This window comes from Megascapheus bottae, chromosome 4 (genome assembly GCF_031878675.1).
Source record: "Megascapheus bottae isolate mThoBot1 chromosome 4, mThoBot2.hap1, whole genome shotgun sequence".
NCBI classification, from domain to species: domain Eukaryota; kingdom Metazoa; phylum Chordata; class Mammalia; order Rodentia; family Geomyidae; genus Megascapheus; species Megascapheus bottae.
This window is the reverse complement of record NC_143512.1, coordinates 41391662-41408388: the sequence shown is the minus strand read 5'-3', so window position 1 is coordinate 41408388 and position 16727 is coordinate 41391662. Positions and strand designations below refer to the sequence as shown.

The following is a 16727-nucleotide window of genomic DNA, read 5'->3' as shown; positions in this document are numbered from 1 at the left end:
GGGTGTTTTCCTGCACCAGTTCCTGTGGTCTTTAAAAAAAACAAAATGAAACAAACAAACAAACTACATAAAGTGTTTAGCGTTAACTCTGTTATGGTTGTAGAAACTTAGCCTATTTGAACCCAGGTGGCCACCTTCACAGTCCATGTGGTTTGCAGTACAGTACATTCTTCTTTATGGTCCCTTTAATTAGTCTGAGCTGTCTGTGTCTTGATGGCTGAACTGAATGTGATATTTTTTAGGTTCTAGTAAACAGCTGGGAGTATAGAACACCCACCCCTACGCCTTTACTGTCCAGATCTTAGTATCCTTCAAGGCCGAGTTGTGACACATAAATTATGTTCTTCCCCCACTTTTTATCTTTGAAGTAATCTTTCTTCTTTGAACTTTCCCCCTTATCAATTTCTTTACTTCTGTCTTTGGAATTTATCACTTTCAAGCTTACACTCTCAACTGCTTAAATATGTGCCTTTTAACCCTTATCATGTTGAATTCCCTAGGCCTTTTAACAAGTAAAATAACAATAAAAGAACTAGTTCTATGAAGTTTACTGTATATTCTTTAGGATATTGTTCATTACATTATTCAATCTCTCCTATACCATTTATCACACAAACTTTGTTTCTGATAATTCACAGATAAATGTGTATGTATATATATGTATGTATACATCCACATGTAAGCATATATACACATACATATACATGTATCTTTCTGAAATTGACCAAGCATGTGTGTTTTTCTCAGGACTCTGCCCTACCCAGTGCCATGTGTATTCTCAGTCCCAAATAATACCTACGTCATAAGCATTTAGAGAGCCTGACTTTCCTGCCCTGAGCTGTCCCCAGGCACATATATGGGTTGCTTGCCTTCCGTTCTCTCTCAACTTGAGTGTTTCTGACCCAATATACAAACACTGGCGCCTCTTTCAGTTTTGTTCAAATCTAGACCACCTTATTTAGTTTGGCTTCTATATTACTCATTAATTTAGGTTATTGTTCTACATAACTATCAACCTGGTCTGTAAGGCACAGCACCAAGTGACTTTGAATACCTTCAGGGATGATGGGAGAATATGACAATGTTCGGATCTTTTCATATATGGCTTTTCCTCTGCCTCATGCAATCTTGAATACATACTCAGAATTCCTCTGTGGGTGAAGCATAACCTTGTCAATGTGCGTATTTGTATATTAGTGCTTTGTTTTCTATAAAACAACTAGGTCTAAGTTGGCTCACTTACCACAGACATAGTAATTTCCTCTGGCAAGTGGCATTTTGCTGAAAAAACATTATAACCATTCCATCATAGAGTTTAAAATACTATTTTGTACTAAAAGGTATACCTATATTGTCAATAACAAAGTGACAAATCTTGTTCTATACTCCTTACATATTAGCTTCTACTTCAGAAAAATTTACCAACTGGTATCTGTGCTCTGCAAGTCTTTCAGGTGTCAGATTGAGTGGATTTTGTAGTGATCAGCACCTCTCACACTGTAACCACATTGAAGGTATAAACCCTTTTAGTCTTGCCTACAGCTGTTGTCCCACAGTTTACTTAAGTGGCATATATTGAATACTAAAACACAGATAAAAGGTATGTTTTTGCTTAACCTGCTCACCCACCTGTGTGTGGCTATGATCACCTGGGTGTAGTTTCATCCTTGTGGATATTGACTGTGGGTATCATAACGTGACATCATACAATGACAACCACCTATGTATAATTTTAATTACCTATGTGTGGTGTTGACCTTTAAAAGCTCAGCCCCACTGAAGCTTGGGGTGAATCAGCCTGAAGGTGAAGAGTAGCCATTGTGCTGCTATTAAATTGACTTCTGGCTCAGTTCACTGAATGCTGGTGACTATGGATGGGGGGTTTAGGCCCCGCTCCAAAGTGGCTAGGAGATTACAATGATCAGATCTCAAGTACTTTTGGAATAAACATGAAAATAATCGGTGAATAAAGAAACCAGTCAATCAATCCTCAATTTACTGGCGGGGAAAAAAAAAAGACACAAGTAACTTTACCATAGATCACTTTGCTGATGAGTTACAGAGCCAACATTTAAGGTCAGCCTGGATCTAAGTCTAGACATGGCACTGCCATGCAGGCTGTGGCATATAAGCATATAGTTGATAAACATCAACTTCCTTGTTTCATTATGATTTTAGTGGAGCTGTTTCTCCCCCAAAGAAGTTCTATGCTTTCTCCTAACCAAAAATAAACAATACATAAATTTGAGAAAATATTAGGATGTTCCTTGATCCAACCCTCTGGTAAAAGCCAACATTCCCCCCAAAATATATAATGTCTTACTGCCATTCTTGTTGCTGTTTATGCCACTAGTTCTTGGACTTGAATTCAGTCAGGGCCTGGGTGCTGTCTTTCAGATTTTTCACTCAAAGTTAGCACTCTACCACTTGAGCCACAGCTCCACTTCTGGCTTTTGGTGGTTAACTGGAGATAAGAGTCTCATACTTCCCTGCTGGGACTGGCTTCAAAGAAGATGAGTATGATTTAAATATACCACATTTGTGTATTAAATTACAATAAAACATTTTACTTTGTACAATTACTATTCCCTAGTAAAAAAGTTCCATGAAAGTAGCTGGGCACGGGTGGTTCACACCTGTAATCCTTGCTAGTCAGGAGGCTGAGATCTGTAAGTTGTGGTTTAAAGCTAGCTCAAGCAGAAAAGACTGAGACTCTTACTAGAGGTGTAGCTCAAGCAGTAACTGCCAGCCTTGAGTGAGAAAGCCAAGTAAGACTGTAAGGTCCTAAGTTCAAGCCCCAGAACACTTTTATCTCCCTCCCCCCGCCCTTTGTGGGGCACTTCTATAAAGCATTTCTATAACCAAATTGTGTTTCATAAACATCATTTATTTTTAGGTAAAGTCTTACTATGTAGCCCAGCTATTCCTGAACTTGCTCCGTGGCCTAGACTTGCTTCAAAATTATCATCCTGCCTCAGCCTCCAGTTCCATATCTGCCTGGAATTCCATTTTTACTTGGTCAAACTACTCATAGGCATATTAGTGACATTCTGACTTAAATATATGGCAGAAACTGTCAAAATTGTAATGAAGTATGTTATTTCAAGGAAAACAGTTGATAGAATGTGTTAGTGATGACATTCCATCTTTAAAATGAAAATCAGAATCTTGGCTGCTTTCCAAGACTTTTCTAATGGGATAAAGACATTAAGAAATGTAATTGTTTGACATTATATCATACAATATGTCAGTGTCAGGAAGAACTATATAATACAGTGCAACATTAATTTTCAAATGACTTCCTTCATGTTTTAAAGTCATGTATGAGTAGAAGACCTATTGAAAAACACAAGATGCAAAGATTTTGCAACTAGACTTTTACTACTTGTCAAACACTAGTGTGATATCAAACAATGTCCATGATGGTCTATAAAAGTTATTAAATATTTCTCTTTGTGCTGATTCCGGGCTTGAACTTAGGGCCTACTTGCAGTCTCTGAACTTGTTTTGCTTAAGGCTAAGACTCTACCAGTTGAGCCACATCTCTACTTCCAGTTTTTTTGTTTTTTGGGAGTTTTTTTTGGTAGTTAAGTGAAGATAAGAGTCTCCTGGCCTTACTTACCCTGCTGACCATGATTCTCCGACCTCAGCTTCCTGCATAGTTAGGATTACAGTTGTGTGCCACTGGTGCCCTAGTTTTAAATTATTTTATGGTATGAACAGATACAACATAAATATAAACTCTTAGGTTGTCAGCAATTTTCAAGAGGTACATTGGCTCTGGGACTAAAAAGTTTGAGAATAACTGTCTTTCCCAAAGATTCATTCTCTTCTTTTGCATATTCATTAAACAAAGTCCTTTAGTGCTTCATTTGATAGCAATAGCTATTATACCAACTTGCAGCAGTGAGGCTAGCCAAACCTTAAATGACAGACTAAAAGATGGTCACAATCACCATATTTAGTCTTGTTAATTACTGTTGTCACCTGGATTCATAAGAACTACAAAGACTCAGAAACACAAAGCTCCTTTCAGGGGTGGCCATATACAATAGAGAACTATAAAAAAAATTTTTTTTAAAAAAGCTTAAATGATGACGTGTTCCAAAGTAGTTTTGTAGACATCAAGGGAAAAAAGAGAAACCTCAACACATTTGTTTTCTTCTGTCGAGCCTTCAGTTTGAAGTAGATTTGGGAAAGAGGGGTGGCAGCGTCATTGTTTCCCCAAACCAGTGCCTCTGTGCCAAGAAATTTCATTCTCTCACCATCTTGCTACTGGTGGGTTGCAGAGGGGTGTGGTTAAGGGCAAGGAAGCAATCTACCAGCCTGAAACCATGTTCAAGCAGTAATTCTGGGACAACCAAGTCAACGTGCCCCGGGAAGAGGAGGAACGAAAACCCCAAACGGAAGTTAGAAAGCACAAACGGAAATAAATAGCAAGACCAAAGCAGTTTCCTGCACGGATACGAACGGCTAGCGTGCTGACACGGTGCGCGAGGGGTACAGGAGGATCCGTCGCTCCTGAGTCCACCACAGCTGCGGCATTTTGAAAGCCAGCTCTGCTGTGGTGGGGGTGGGAGACGGTGGGAGGATTTTCGCATCCCGCCCATCTTCCTGCATTCTGTGACGGGTCTCCCAGACGGCGACCCAAACAAAGGGGAATGGACGTCCTCCGGAGGGACAGGGAAAGGAGGCCCCAGGTGGCCGCGCCAGGTGTTCCGAAGGGGCCGACCTGCAAGCAGGCAGCCGGGAAGGGACGGTCTGAGGAGCGCGGTCTGAGGAGCGCGGCCTGGGTGCGGAAAGGCCGGGCGCGGCCGCCTGGCGTGGCCCAGGCCGCGCAGAAGACCCCGCTTTGCCCACAGTCAAGGTTAACGCGCGCACCGGAGGTACCTGTGGAGGCCTCGCACAGCTGCTGAAAGGCACCTGGTGATCATGGGCACACCGAGAGGCCGGCAGCGGCGGACTCGAGATCCTTCGGTTTAGGGGTGTAGCAAGAAGGCGGTGCAGTCCGGGCTCCGGGGTGACCACAGAAGGCCTAACAGAGGAGGCCACAGCGACGGAACCCGGCGGCGGCCAACCCAGCCAGCGCCCTCCCACGTGCGGCAGCCCCACGCCGGCCCCCACGGAGGCCCCGCCTCCCCACACGCCCCCCGGCGACGGTCCACGCCCACAGACCCGCCTCCATGCTGCGAGCCACGCCCATGGACACGCCCCGGTGCATCCGGCCACGCCCCAGGGGCGGAGCCGGCGAAACCCTCAGCGTCTGGGAACCTTGCGCGCAGCCTAGTGGGCTGAGGGGGCGGCGGCGGCGACGGCGGCGGTGGCGGCGGCGGAGGAGCTGCGGCGTGGGAGCTGGAGAAGTTTGGGAGGTCGCAGGCAGTGCAGGAATCCCCAGCCAGGCTGAAGCCTTGAGGACGAGGGGGCGGGCGGGCTCCTCCCGGACGCTCCCCGACCCTCAGCCGTCGTCTTGCATCCCCTCGCTTGGTAAGGGGTTTCTGTCAGAAATGGTGCGTCTCTCGCAGCCCAGGACGCAGGCCTGGCACTGCGCACCGGCTGCACGCCCCGTGTGGGTTGAGGCTAGGCCTGGGTGCGCGAGGGAGGGAGGGAGGCCGGCCTGGAGTGGGAGGTGGGTATGAGGAAGAAACGCCTGGAAGAGGTTGCGAGGCTCATTTCTCCTCCGCACCCCATCATCCACCTCCCTCCTACCCCCATGTCTGTTTTCACCTTCTGCCCTGAGGCCTTATTTAGTATTTGTAATTATGCTGTGGCCTAGAGGTTGGGCTGGCCTTCACACAACTAATAAACATCCTAGCGGCCAGCACCACACCCTGAATTAGGGAACCCGGGGAGTAGATGGATGATGCGATTTAGTGGAAATAAGCCATTAATGCCTGATGGCCCTGCGCCACAGTTTGGATGCGATAGTATTCCATGTGAATGAACCTGACTTCTAGCTTGTCCACGAAGAGAGCGCAGCGACTGCAGAGCCCTGGTCCGTTTGTTAGTGTCCAGGGGCTTAGGCAATTGTTTCCTGACGTGTCAGGATATGCTGTTTATCAATAAGACCATTCTGTGATTAAACAACCTTTCTTGAGTGCATTGCCTTATCCAATCCCTCAGCCTACAAAAGTAGGTGCAGTATAAATTATTAATACTTTTTTTTTTTACAAAAATCTCTTGAAATAGAAGCCTATCTTCTGAGTCAGCAGTATGAAGCCTTCCTCAAGTCAGTACTGAAGCCTTGGGGGTGAATTTCTGTGTTTTTATGTATAGTCTTAATCCTTTTATGTATATTTGTCATATATTAAGAGTTAATGAGAATCTAAGCTGATCTTACGCATGTTTTGAAAAAAATTACTGATGCAGGATTCAACACAGACAAATACTACTGGGTTCAAATAAAAATACATAATAAATGTCAGTAACATTAACTCTCCAGAATCCCAAGAGAAAGATTAGGGTAATGAAAGGGTTTCCTTTGTTGTTTGTTTGCTTGTTTCAGGTTTTTTTTTTTGTATGTGTTTCTTTTTTGGGGGGGGGGGTCCATTGTGGGACTTGAACCTAGAGCCAGGACACTATCCCTGAGCTCTTTCTCTCAAGGATAGCATACTTTGGAGCCACAGTGCACTTCCAGTTTTCTGGTTGTTAATTGGAGACAGAGTCTCATAGACTGCCCTGCCCTGGATTCCAAAGGTGATCCTCAGATCTCAGTCTCCTGAGCAGATTTTTAAAAAATAACTAAATAAATAAACTTTTCTTCTTTTTTGTTTTCTTATGCTAGTTCTGGAGCTTGAACTCAGGGCCTGGGAACTGTTCCTGAATCTCTTTGTGCTCAAGGCTAGAGCTCTATCACTTGAGCCACAGCATCACTTTCAGCGTTTTCTGAGGAGTTTATTGGAGATGTCTCACAGACTTTTCTGCCTGGGCTGGCTTCGAACTGCAATCCTTAGATCTCAGCCTTCTCTCACTAGGATTTCAGGCTATTTTTTTAGACTTTAATGTAACATATAGTCCTTGCTATTAGTTACATTTATATTTTCTAACTTTCTTGAGTTATTCTTTGAAGTGTCTCAGTCAAATTTGTTCATTTTTCTTATCAAGGAAGTGTTTAAGGTTCTAAAATGTCATCTATCAAGCACCTGGTTTATGCAGTGATTCGGTTCTTGCGGGAACAAAGTCAGATGGATACATATTCTTCTGATGAACAAGAAAGTTTGGAAGGTAGTTATTTGTTTTTTGTGTTCATTTGTGTTATAAAGACCAAAACAGGTACAAGCCTAAGCTTATACTCCATTATAATATATTCTGAATATTTGTTGATATTTCAAGCAGAGAGGCCTAACTGTACGTTTTATTTCTGTTTTTGAAACATGCTTTGTTTTAAGTAACAGGACTACTCATTAACAATTGACAGTTACTATATCAACAGTATACCATTCATAAAATAGAGAATGTCTTTTTTTTCTGACAGCAACTAGGCAAGTATTATTCCCTTTTAGCAGATGAATAAATGAAACTAGATGAGTTAAGTAGGGCAACATTATAGCCAATATGTGACAATTTTAAGATTTAAATCCTGGTTCCTGCTCTGAAAATTTTGTTTTCTCCTTTTTCTGTAATAACAATGCACGTAGTTTAGAAATAGCACATGAAAATACCTTAGCCATTGTAATAGCACTGTATAAAAATATAAATAAATAAATCATTAGTGTGCTCTGACACGTATCTGTTTTGAGACTTGAAATGAAATTCCACCCATGTTTTATGTGAACTTTAAATACTGGATTTGGTAATCTATGAAGTTTAGCAAGACTTGGATGATAGCGTCATGTGTTTCCTTGACACTATCTTTATGCTTCATGTTTATGCATTATGAAATTCAAGTGCAGCATAACCAGCAAAAGATATAATTCTGCAGATGAGCTGTGGTGGTTCAATGAGGCTAGCTTTCTTGTGGTCTAGAGACTTAATTATTGCAATGAGAGTACATTTGGGAGAACTTAGCAAATAACAGTGCAGTCTGAATTCCCCATCTTGAAACATCTTCTCCTATAAAGGGAACACATACTTCCCTTGTAAATCTGCTTGAAGGAGGTGGGAATAAAAATTGAGTATTTGCTCTAAATCTGCTAGCAGTCTGGTGGGATGATGTTTTTCTAGGTGGCAGTGAGAGGAGCAGGTGATGCACTGTTGGGGAACATTGCAATCAGTCCCTTTCATGTTTTATCTTTTTGTTCTTCACTGTGAGACTGGAGATAAAGGTGATTGGTTATTTAAGGAGATTTTTGGTGATAGTTACTCTGTTGCAAACAGATGAATGCAATCATTTATTAAAAAGATTTTAAAAGATGTAGCTTTTCTAACCAAAGGCAGTGTATTTTTAAGGACAAAAAAAAGAGTTGAGAGTATTTTTAAAAACCAAGATGTTATGTCCTATTTTTAGGATGTTATTCAGCCAAAAGTATATGCCTTCAGCTATTTGTTATCTATGACAGTCAGAAATTGTGCCAATTGTTTGTGACTGACCCCTATTTTTGACTAAGTCTAATTTAATTGAACATGAAATCATGTGGAGGTGTCTGCCCACCTTCTAGACATTTTTAAGAAGTCCTAGAAAAGAAGCATCTGTTCCAACACCAGATTTGCCCTATTATAGAATTTGTGTGTCATCAGCTTTGAGTCTTTTTATCATTGTATATCATCCATATGGGGCATGGTGTGTATATCTGTAATCACAGCTATGTGGGAAGTAGAGAGTGTAGGATCTTGGTTTGAGACCCACTCTGTCAGAGTTAAAACTAGAAACCTTATCTGAGAAACAAAAAAAGCTAAAAGGTCTAGTGGTATGACTAGTAGTAGAGTTCTTGCTTAGCAAGCCTGGGGTTCTGAGGCCTTGAGTTCAGTCCTCAGTATTGCCAGAGAGGTGGGGGAAAAGAAGAAAGAGAAAGAAAAGGAATGTCATGGGTTCCTCTTCATTGTTAATGTGTATGACATCTACTTCACTTCTGACTGTTGAGGTTCTTACTCACTGGACTTAACTCTTGACAGGTCTTCCTGTTCCCTTGGCTCTGGAGTTCTTGACTTTTTCTTCGTTAGTGATTTTATATTGGTTCTAATCTTCGGGTGCTTGTGCAAAGCCTGGAGACTTTGTGGTTGGAACTCTGTGGAGGGAGCTGGTATTGCTGGCATGTAGTGGGTAAAGGTCATGGGGGTGCTAACCATATTACAATGCATGGGACAGTACTTGCAACAAGAAACTATCTGATCTAAAATGTCAGTATGCTGAGGTTGAGAAACCCTTCCCTAGACCTTATCATTACCAAAATTGCATTTTTCCCCAAATCTCTACCTTAAACATTTCACTTCCTCACTATTACCATCTATCTTTCTAGACTACTCCCTTCTAGAATCCCGGCAAATCTTTGAACCTTCTAATACCTCCTGTCTGTTGATATCTTATTACTCCCACTCAGATTCTAAACCATCCTAACTTCCATGTTGATTATTATGTCATTTTCTTCCCTTTCTTTCAAAACTCAACCTGGCTTAAATCCAATTCCACCTATTCTGTGCCCACATCCAGATGGTTGTATGTTGATAGAACAAAATATATAACTTTGCTAACTGTTGGTATTTGAATTCTTGACTATGAAACTCTAGCAGATAGATTTCTTTCTTTCTTTCTTTCTTTCTTTCTTTCTTTCTTTCTTTTTTTCTTTCTTTCTTCCCTCCCTCCCTCCCTCCCTCCCTCCCTTCCTTCCTCCCTCCCTCCTTCCCTCCTTCAAGGGGCTTATCTCAGGGCCTTAGCTCTGTTCCTGAGCTTTTTTTTTTTTTTTTTTTTGCTAGTCCTGGGGCTTGAACTCAGAGCCTAGACACTGTCCTTGGGCTTTCAAGGCTAGTGCTCTACCACTTAAGTCACAGCACCACTTCTGGCTTTTTCTGTGTATGTAGTACCCAGGAATCGAACCCAGGGCTTTATGAATGCTAGGCAAGCACTCTACCCCTAGGCCACACTCCTGGCCCCCCTGAACTCTTTTCCTCAAGGATAGTAGTGTACCACTTGGAGCCACAAGTCCATTTCCATTGCTTTGGCGGTTAATTTGGAGATAAGAGTCTCACAGACTGTCTTGCCCCAGTGGCCTTGAACCACAATCCTCGCATTTCAACCTCCCAAGTAGCAAGATTTGCAGGCATGAGCCACCAGTGTCTAGCTCTAGCATACTTTCGATGTTGCCAGGTAATCATATTATGTGTTCTATTCCTTCATGCTTTCAGTACCCTAGATGATCAATTGTATACGTTCTCATGGCTTTTTAGAACACTCTACCTACATAAACACACACAGAAAGAAAGAGGAGGAGGGGAGTAGAGAGAGTGAAAGAGGGGGAAAGGGAGGAAGGAAATAGAGACAAAGAAACAGAAGAAGAATGAGGAACTTTGGCTTTTTGACAGCTGTAATGAGAATTGTTCTAGTGACAGTAGTATTTCTTTTATGACATGGGGAATTTTCTCAAGTTCACAATGATTACATAATGTATTTTGTAGAAGTCACATAAAATGCAGAGGAATCTGTTTTATACAATCCGGAATCACAATGAGCATGTTGGCAACATTCTTGGTTCCTTTCAAACTAGAACACTATCAGGATGAGAATCCTGAGAAGACTGGATCTGCACTATTCTGTCTGTACTCTCCATCAGGCTCCTCACTTGTCCATCTCATTTAAGTGGGAACCTATGTAATTTTCTGCTTCTATTTTTCCATATAGCTTCCTGTTTTGGGGGTTTTGGGTTTTTTTTTTTTGATCAGTTGTGGGGCTTGAACTCAGAGCCTGGGCACTATCCTTGGACACTTTTTGGTGAAGGCTAGTGCTCTGCCACTTGAGCCACAGCACCACTTCCAGCCTTTTCTGTCTATGTGGTACTGAGGAATGGAACCCAGGGCTTCTTGCATGCTAGGCCAACACTCTACCACTAGGCTATGCTCCTGAGCCCTAGCTTCCATTTTTAATCCACCCCAATGTTTCTAGCAGTCTTCCTTCACTAAATCCTAAATGCTGCTTCATTTGCATGTTGCATTAAGTCCATATGTTTTTCGGTTTTTTTGGGGGGGGGTTGGTATGGTACTAGAATTTGAATTCAGGGTTTTAAACGCTTTAGCCAAATCCTCAATCCTTTTGCTTTGTTTGTTTTTCAGATAGGATCTCAATTAAACTTTGAACAAATTGTTCTCAAACCATGGGTCTTCTGTCTCTGCCTTCAATGTACTTAGGACTATAGACATTTGCTACCATGCTTGGTTCTCTATCCCCATAAGACTAGCAGTTGAATTTAGAGCTTTACGCATTTCAGTAGGTGTTCTACCACTTGAACCACATCTCCAGTCTTTTTTGCTTCAGTAATTTTTCAGGTAGGACATCTATCCTCCCTCCCACCCACTCCGATCTGTAGTTCCGATTTTAGGCAAATGCCAATGTGCCTGACTCCAGATTGTTCTTTTTAAAATTTTATTATCAGGGTAATGTATAGAGAGGTTACAGTTACATTCATAAGGTTCTTTTTTCTAGGGTTTTTTGGGGGAGATGTAGGGGTGGTTGCTGGGTTGGTCTTGGACTGCAGTCTCCCAAATAAGTGGGATTATAGGTATGAACTGTCCCAAAGTCCAAATTATTCTGAAATGCCAGATAAACTACCTTAGGTCTAATGACAAACTTCCTAACATAATTTCCTTATACTTACTCTTATATTATTCCCTACCAACTACTTACCTTTTTCCTGCACCAAAATTAGAGGTGGCACCCATCTCTTTTTAGCATGCTATACATGTTACTCATAGCGTTAGTCCTCTTTTTGTTGACCATCGATGCTATCATAGGGACAGTGATTTTTTTCCTATGAGGTTGACTATTCTTTTCTACCACTTTAGAAAAGTGTAGTATACACAGGCACTTGGAAATCAGCATGCATAAATGAATTTTTAAATACTAACCTACCTTTATGTAAGTGAGTGTGCCAGGATTAATATTTAGTGTTTCCTTTATGCCAGATACTTTGTTTCTTTATTTTTAAAATAAGAATCCTATTATATCTATCTATCTATCTATCTAAATCTCTATATATATATTATTTTGTTTGTTCAAAGGATTAAAACATTGGTGGTTAATTAATTAGATGTTCAGGAGTAAGTTAATGACTTGATTTTCTTTTTTTTTATTGTAATATATAGAGGGGTTACAGTTATATTCGCCAGATAGTAGTTGCATTACTTCTAACACATTGATACCCCTTCTCATGTTTTATTATTTTTTTTCCAGTCCTGGGCCTAGGCTCAGGGCCTGAGCACTGTCCTTGGGTTTTCTCAAGGATAGAGCTCTACCACTTGAGCTACAGCATCACTTCTGGCTTTTTCCTATGTATGTTGGTACCAAGGAATCAAACTAGGCAAGCACTCTATCACTAGGCCAAACTCCTGGCCCTCTTCTCATGTTTTTTCCCCATTTCCCTCCCTCGACCTGATTTTCTTTCTAGTAACCTACAATAAGAATTTTTTAATACATCCAAAAATTATATTCTGTATAACATTTACCTTTTTGGTGAATAAGAAACCATTGTCTTTCCATCAATATTTTGTTTGTAAACAAAATCTCTGTGAATCTGGGCTAGATTTCCTGATATGTGTTCAAGAGTACTGACAGATTACAATTCTGCTAGAGAAGACATTATTCTTTTAGTTACTAACTTTTCTTTCACGCAAAAAAATTTGTTTCAAGTTGCAATTCAGTGCTTGGAGACAGTTTTTAAGATCAGCCCAGAAGATACACACCTGGCAGTTTCACAGCCTTTGACAGAATTGTTCACCAATTCCATCCATAAGGTATGTTGGTATTGTGATGTAACAATGATGACAGTTTTATGTTGGATTTTTAATACTTGAGGGTCTAAGTCTATAATAAGTAATTAACTTCTTCCTGGGTGTAAGATAGTTTGTAGGATACAATTGTGGTCTAAAGTATAGTTTATCTTTTGTATACTTTATATCTTTATATTAGTAGCATTTCTTTCTCTAACTTTCTTTTATATTCAACAATATATCTTTGTCAACATTTTAAGTCCTGTATAGTGTGACCATTTTCAGATTTCTGACATTTATTTGATATTCTTCTAAAACATGAGCTAACTTTAAAAACAAAAGCTTGAAGTCTAGAAAGTAAACTTGCAGTGATAGGCTCATCTGGAGTTGAATTGTTTCTCAAGTGGATTTCATCAATTTAGTTATTGAATGGACTCAGGGAAAAACACAAGTGTTCAGGATGAGCATGAAAACCCAAATTTTCTCACCCCTCTATTCAAGGACTGTTTTCATGGTCCTGATTTCTGCATTTTTCAAAAATCTAGACTTAGGCCAGGAGTTTGGCCCAGTGGTAGAGTGCTTGCTTAGCATGCACAAAGACCCAGGTTCGATTCCTTGGTACCATATACTTAGGAAAAGCCAGAAGTGATACTGAGCCTCAAGTGGTAGAGTTCTAGCCTTGAAAAAATCCAAGGACAGTCCTCTGGCCCTGAGCTTAAGCCCAGGACTGGTTTAAAAAAAAAATTTAGACTATGGTGCAATCTCAGTGTTGAAGATGTAGCTCAGTGAGAAAGTAATTGCCTCCTATGTGCTCATGGCCTCAATAGGAATCCTTGCTTCAAGAGTTGAAGCAGACCTTTACTTGCAGATTTCTGAGGCTGAGATAACACTTGAACTTGCTTATTCTTTAGTTACTTTTGCCATTGACTTTGTACTGATGAGATCTGAATTTATTTTCATTTTTCCTTCCAGGATACTGTAATTGACTTTTATACTCTTCAGTAAAACACTTTCCGCTCTTTACTGTAGCTCTCTGGTTGCATTTATTTGTAAGAAATTTGTTGCATATATTTTTTTTGGCAGTCATGGGGCTTGAATTCAGGACCTGAACATTGACCTTGGACTTTTCTCAAGGCTAGTACTCTACCACTTGAGCCACAGCACCACTTCCAGCTTTTTTTTTATGTATGTGGTACAGAGGAATCGAACCTGGGTCTTCATGCACGCACTCTTCTACTAGGCCAAACTCCCGGCCCTTTGCATACAATTTTTAACATATAGTTGATTGAAACTGGCTCCCTAGGGCACCCACAACAGCAGTGTTAGTCATGGTGTTGTCATCTTTCTGGAGTCCTCCCATGCAGCTATGGGTTTCCTTAACAGACTGTTAAGTAGTTTAGAATGTGTCTGAAACAGCCTCTATGTTGTATAATTAATGAGAAATTATTTGTCTCACTTAGTGTGCTTAAATGCTTTTTCTTTTTTTTGCCAATTTGGGGGCTTGAACTCAGGGCCTGAGCGCTGTCATTAGGCTTTTTCCTCAAGGCTATGGCTCTGCCAATTGAGTCATATCACCACTTCCAGCTTTTCTTTTTTTTTTTTTTTTTTTGTCAGTCCTGGGCTTAAGCTCAGGGCCCGAGGACTGTCCTTGGATTTTTCTCAAGGCTAGAACTCTATACCACTTGAGACTCAGCAACACTTCTGGCTTTTTCTAAGTATATGGTACCAAGGAATCGAACCCGGGTCTTCGTGCATGCTAGGCAAGCACTCTTCCACTAGCTCAAACTCCCAGCCACACTTCCAGCTTTTCTATGTATGTGGTACCAAGGAATCAAACCCAGGTCTTCATACATGCTAGGGAAGCACTCTACTACTAGGCTAAACTCCCCCCCCTTGAATACTACTTTTTTTTTTTTTTTTTGGTCAATCCTGGGTCTTGAAATTGGGGCCTGAACACTGTCCATGGGTTTTCTCAAGGCTAGAGCTCTACCATTTGAGTCATAGCACCACTACCAGCCTTTTCTATGTATGTGGTACCAAGGACTAAAACCTGGGTCTTCATGCATGCTAGGCAAGCACTCTACCATTTGGCCATGCATGCTATTTTTTTCATATATTTTTTATTGTAATAAATAGAAGGGTTACATTACATTCGCCCGATAGAAGGTGCATTACTTCACATACATTGATACCCTTTCTCATGTCTTGGTCCCCATTTCCCTCCCCCCCCACCCTCATCTTGTTATCCCCCCTTTCCTATCTAATTTCAAATAACCAAATACGCATATATCCAATATATCAGATAACAAAGTGAAATACTGTAACAGTACGAGATAACCAAGGGACAGCAAAAGAAATGAGAGATAACATAGTACATTAAGGACAACAACAATCACTCATTATATGGCTTTCACGCATGCTATTTTTAATAATGCTTTTCTAACACTGATTTTCTATCTCTACCCCACTTCCTCAATTAAGAAATATATTAAATGGACCCATTGCCTTTATTCAAAGCATGTAACACTGTCTTTATTCAAAGAATGTAACACTTGCCCCTATAGTATGAGCTGCTCCAATATATCCAATGAATATGAGACTTAGTTTTCAATTTATAATTCGTTTTAATGTATACTGGGTTTTTCCCCCCTTATTCAAACAGGTTTTAAAAGAGGATAATGTGGCATTTGGTCCATGACAGACAAACACAAAACTCTTCTTATTGGCTGCCTCAGACCATCTGCCTGTACTGATAATTTTGTATGGTTTTGAGTGATCTTATAAGTATCCAAATACTCTGAGCAGAAAAAGCTCCCCTGAATTTACCTAGAAATTTTAGAAATTTAAAATGGAAGAAACCCTAAAAGCAAGTACTGTAGGATAGTAATATGTCTTTGAACTATTGTATTATGTAGTGAGCCTCTTGAAGTTTCTCATTTCATTTTTACACTCTCCCCACCCCTCTCTCTCTTTCTCCTTCTCTCTTTTTGTGGGTCATGGGGCTTGAACTGGGCCTGGGTGCTGTCCCTGATCTCTTCAGCTCAAGGCTACCACCCTACCCCTGGGCCTGGGCACTGTCTTTGAGTTCTTCAGCTCAAGACCCTGCCCTTGAGCCAAGCCCTACTTCCCATTTTCTAGAGGTTAATTGGAGATAAGAGTCTCAGGTCCTTTTATGCCCAGGCTGGCTTTGAACCTTGATCCTCAGATCTCAGCCTCCTGAGTAGCTAGGATTACAGGCGTGAGCCACCGGCGTCCAGCTAAGTATGTTTTTTTTTTAATTTATTATTATTATTGGTAAACTGATTTTGACTTTGTGTATCCTTTGTTTTTTGGCCAGTCTTGGGCCTTGAATTTAGGGCCTGGGCATTGTCTTGTGCTTTCTCAAGGCTAGAGCTCTACCACTTGAGCCATAGTACCACAGCTGTTGTGTATCTTTTAGCTAAGATTAGTGATAATGATTTTTCTTTAAAAAGTTTCCCTAGTAGAAACAAATTTAATTCTTTTTTCTTAAAGTGGAACTGCTGGGGTTGGAAAAGGCAGATTAAGAAATCGATTCACAGTTGCCAATTCTTACCTAGAAAAACTTGACAGGATCATATTTCTAATAAAAATATGTAGGAAAACTCATTTCTTGTTAACATTTAGTATTTAGGTGTTAGATTTATATGAAATGGAAATATAGGTAAGTTACTAAAATGTGGCAAATTACTATTACTTCATTTATTGTATTCTAGGATGACTTTGTAATCAAATAGAAGTACATTAACTCTTATTTAATTTCAGAATGATATTTTGCCCCTCTCCAACTCAGTGCCTGAAGATGTGGGAAAAGCTGATCAATTAAAAGATGAAGGTAAATGCTTCATGCAGAAAACATT

The 16727-nt window shown here is 40.7% G+C and overlaps 2 protein-coding genes across 4 annotated transcripts in view; one reads left to right on the top strand and one right to left on the bottom strand.

Moving 5' to 3' along the window:
• The window catches only part of Nln (neurolysin), an 84815-nt gene extending 79708 nt beyond the window's left edge, over positions 1-5107 (bottom strand). For both annotated transcript variants that reach the window (XM_090331749.1, XM_090331750.1), the window contains exon 1: positions 4891-5107. In XM_090331749.1, coding sequence (XP_090187875.1) covers positions 4891-4934 — 44 coding nt within the window. In that variant the 5' untranslated portion in view covers positions 4935-5107. The remainder of the gene's footprint in view (positions 1-4890) is intronic.
• A 232-nt stretch (positions 5108-5339) lies between these two features.
• Positions 5340-16727, top strand: part of Sgtb (small glutamine rich tetratricopeptide repeat co-chaperone beta) — a 28409-nt gene continuing 17021 nt past the window's right edge. For both annotated transcript variants that reach the window (XM_090331748.1, XM_090331747.1), the window contains exons 1-4: positions 5340-5484; positions 7102-7221; positions 12770-12873; positions 16633-16702. In XM_090331748.1, the coding sequence (XP_090187874.1) occupies positions 7122-7221; positions 12770-12873; positions 16633-16702 (274 nt within the window). In that variant the 5' untranslated portion in view covers positions 5340-5484; positions 7102-7121. The remainder of the gene's footprint in view (positions 5485-7101; positions 7222-12769; positions 12874-16632; positions 16703-16727) is intronic.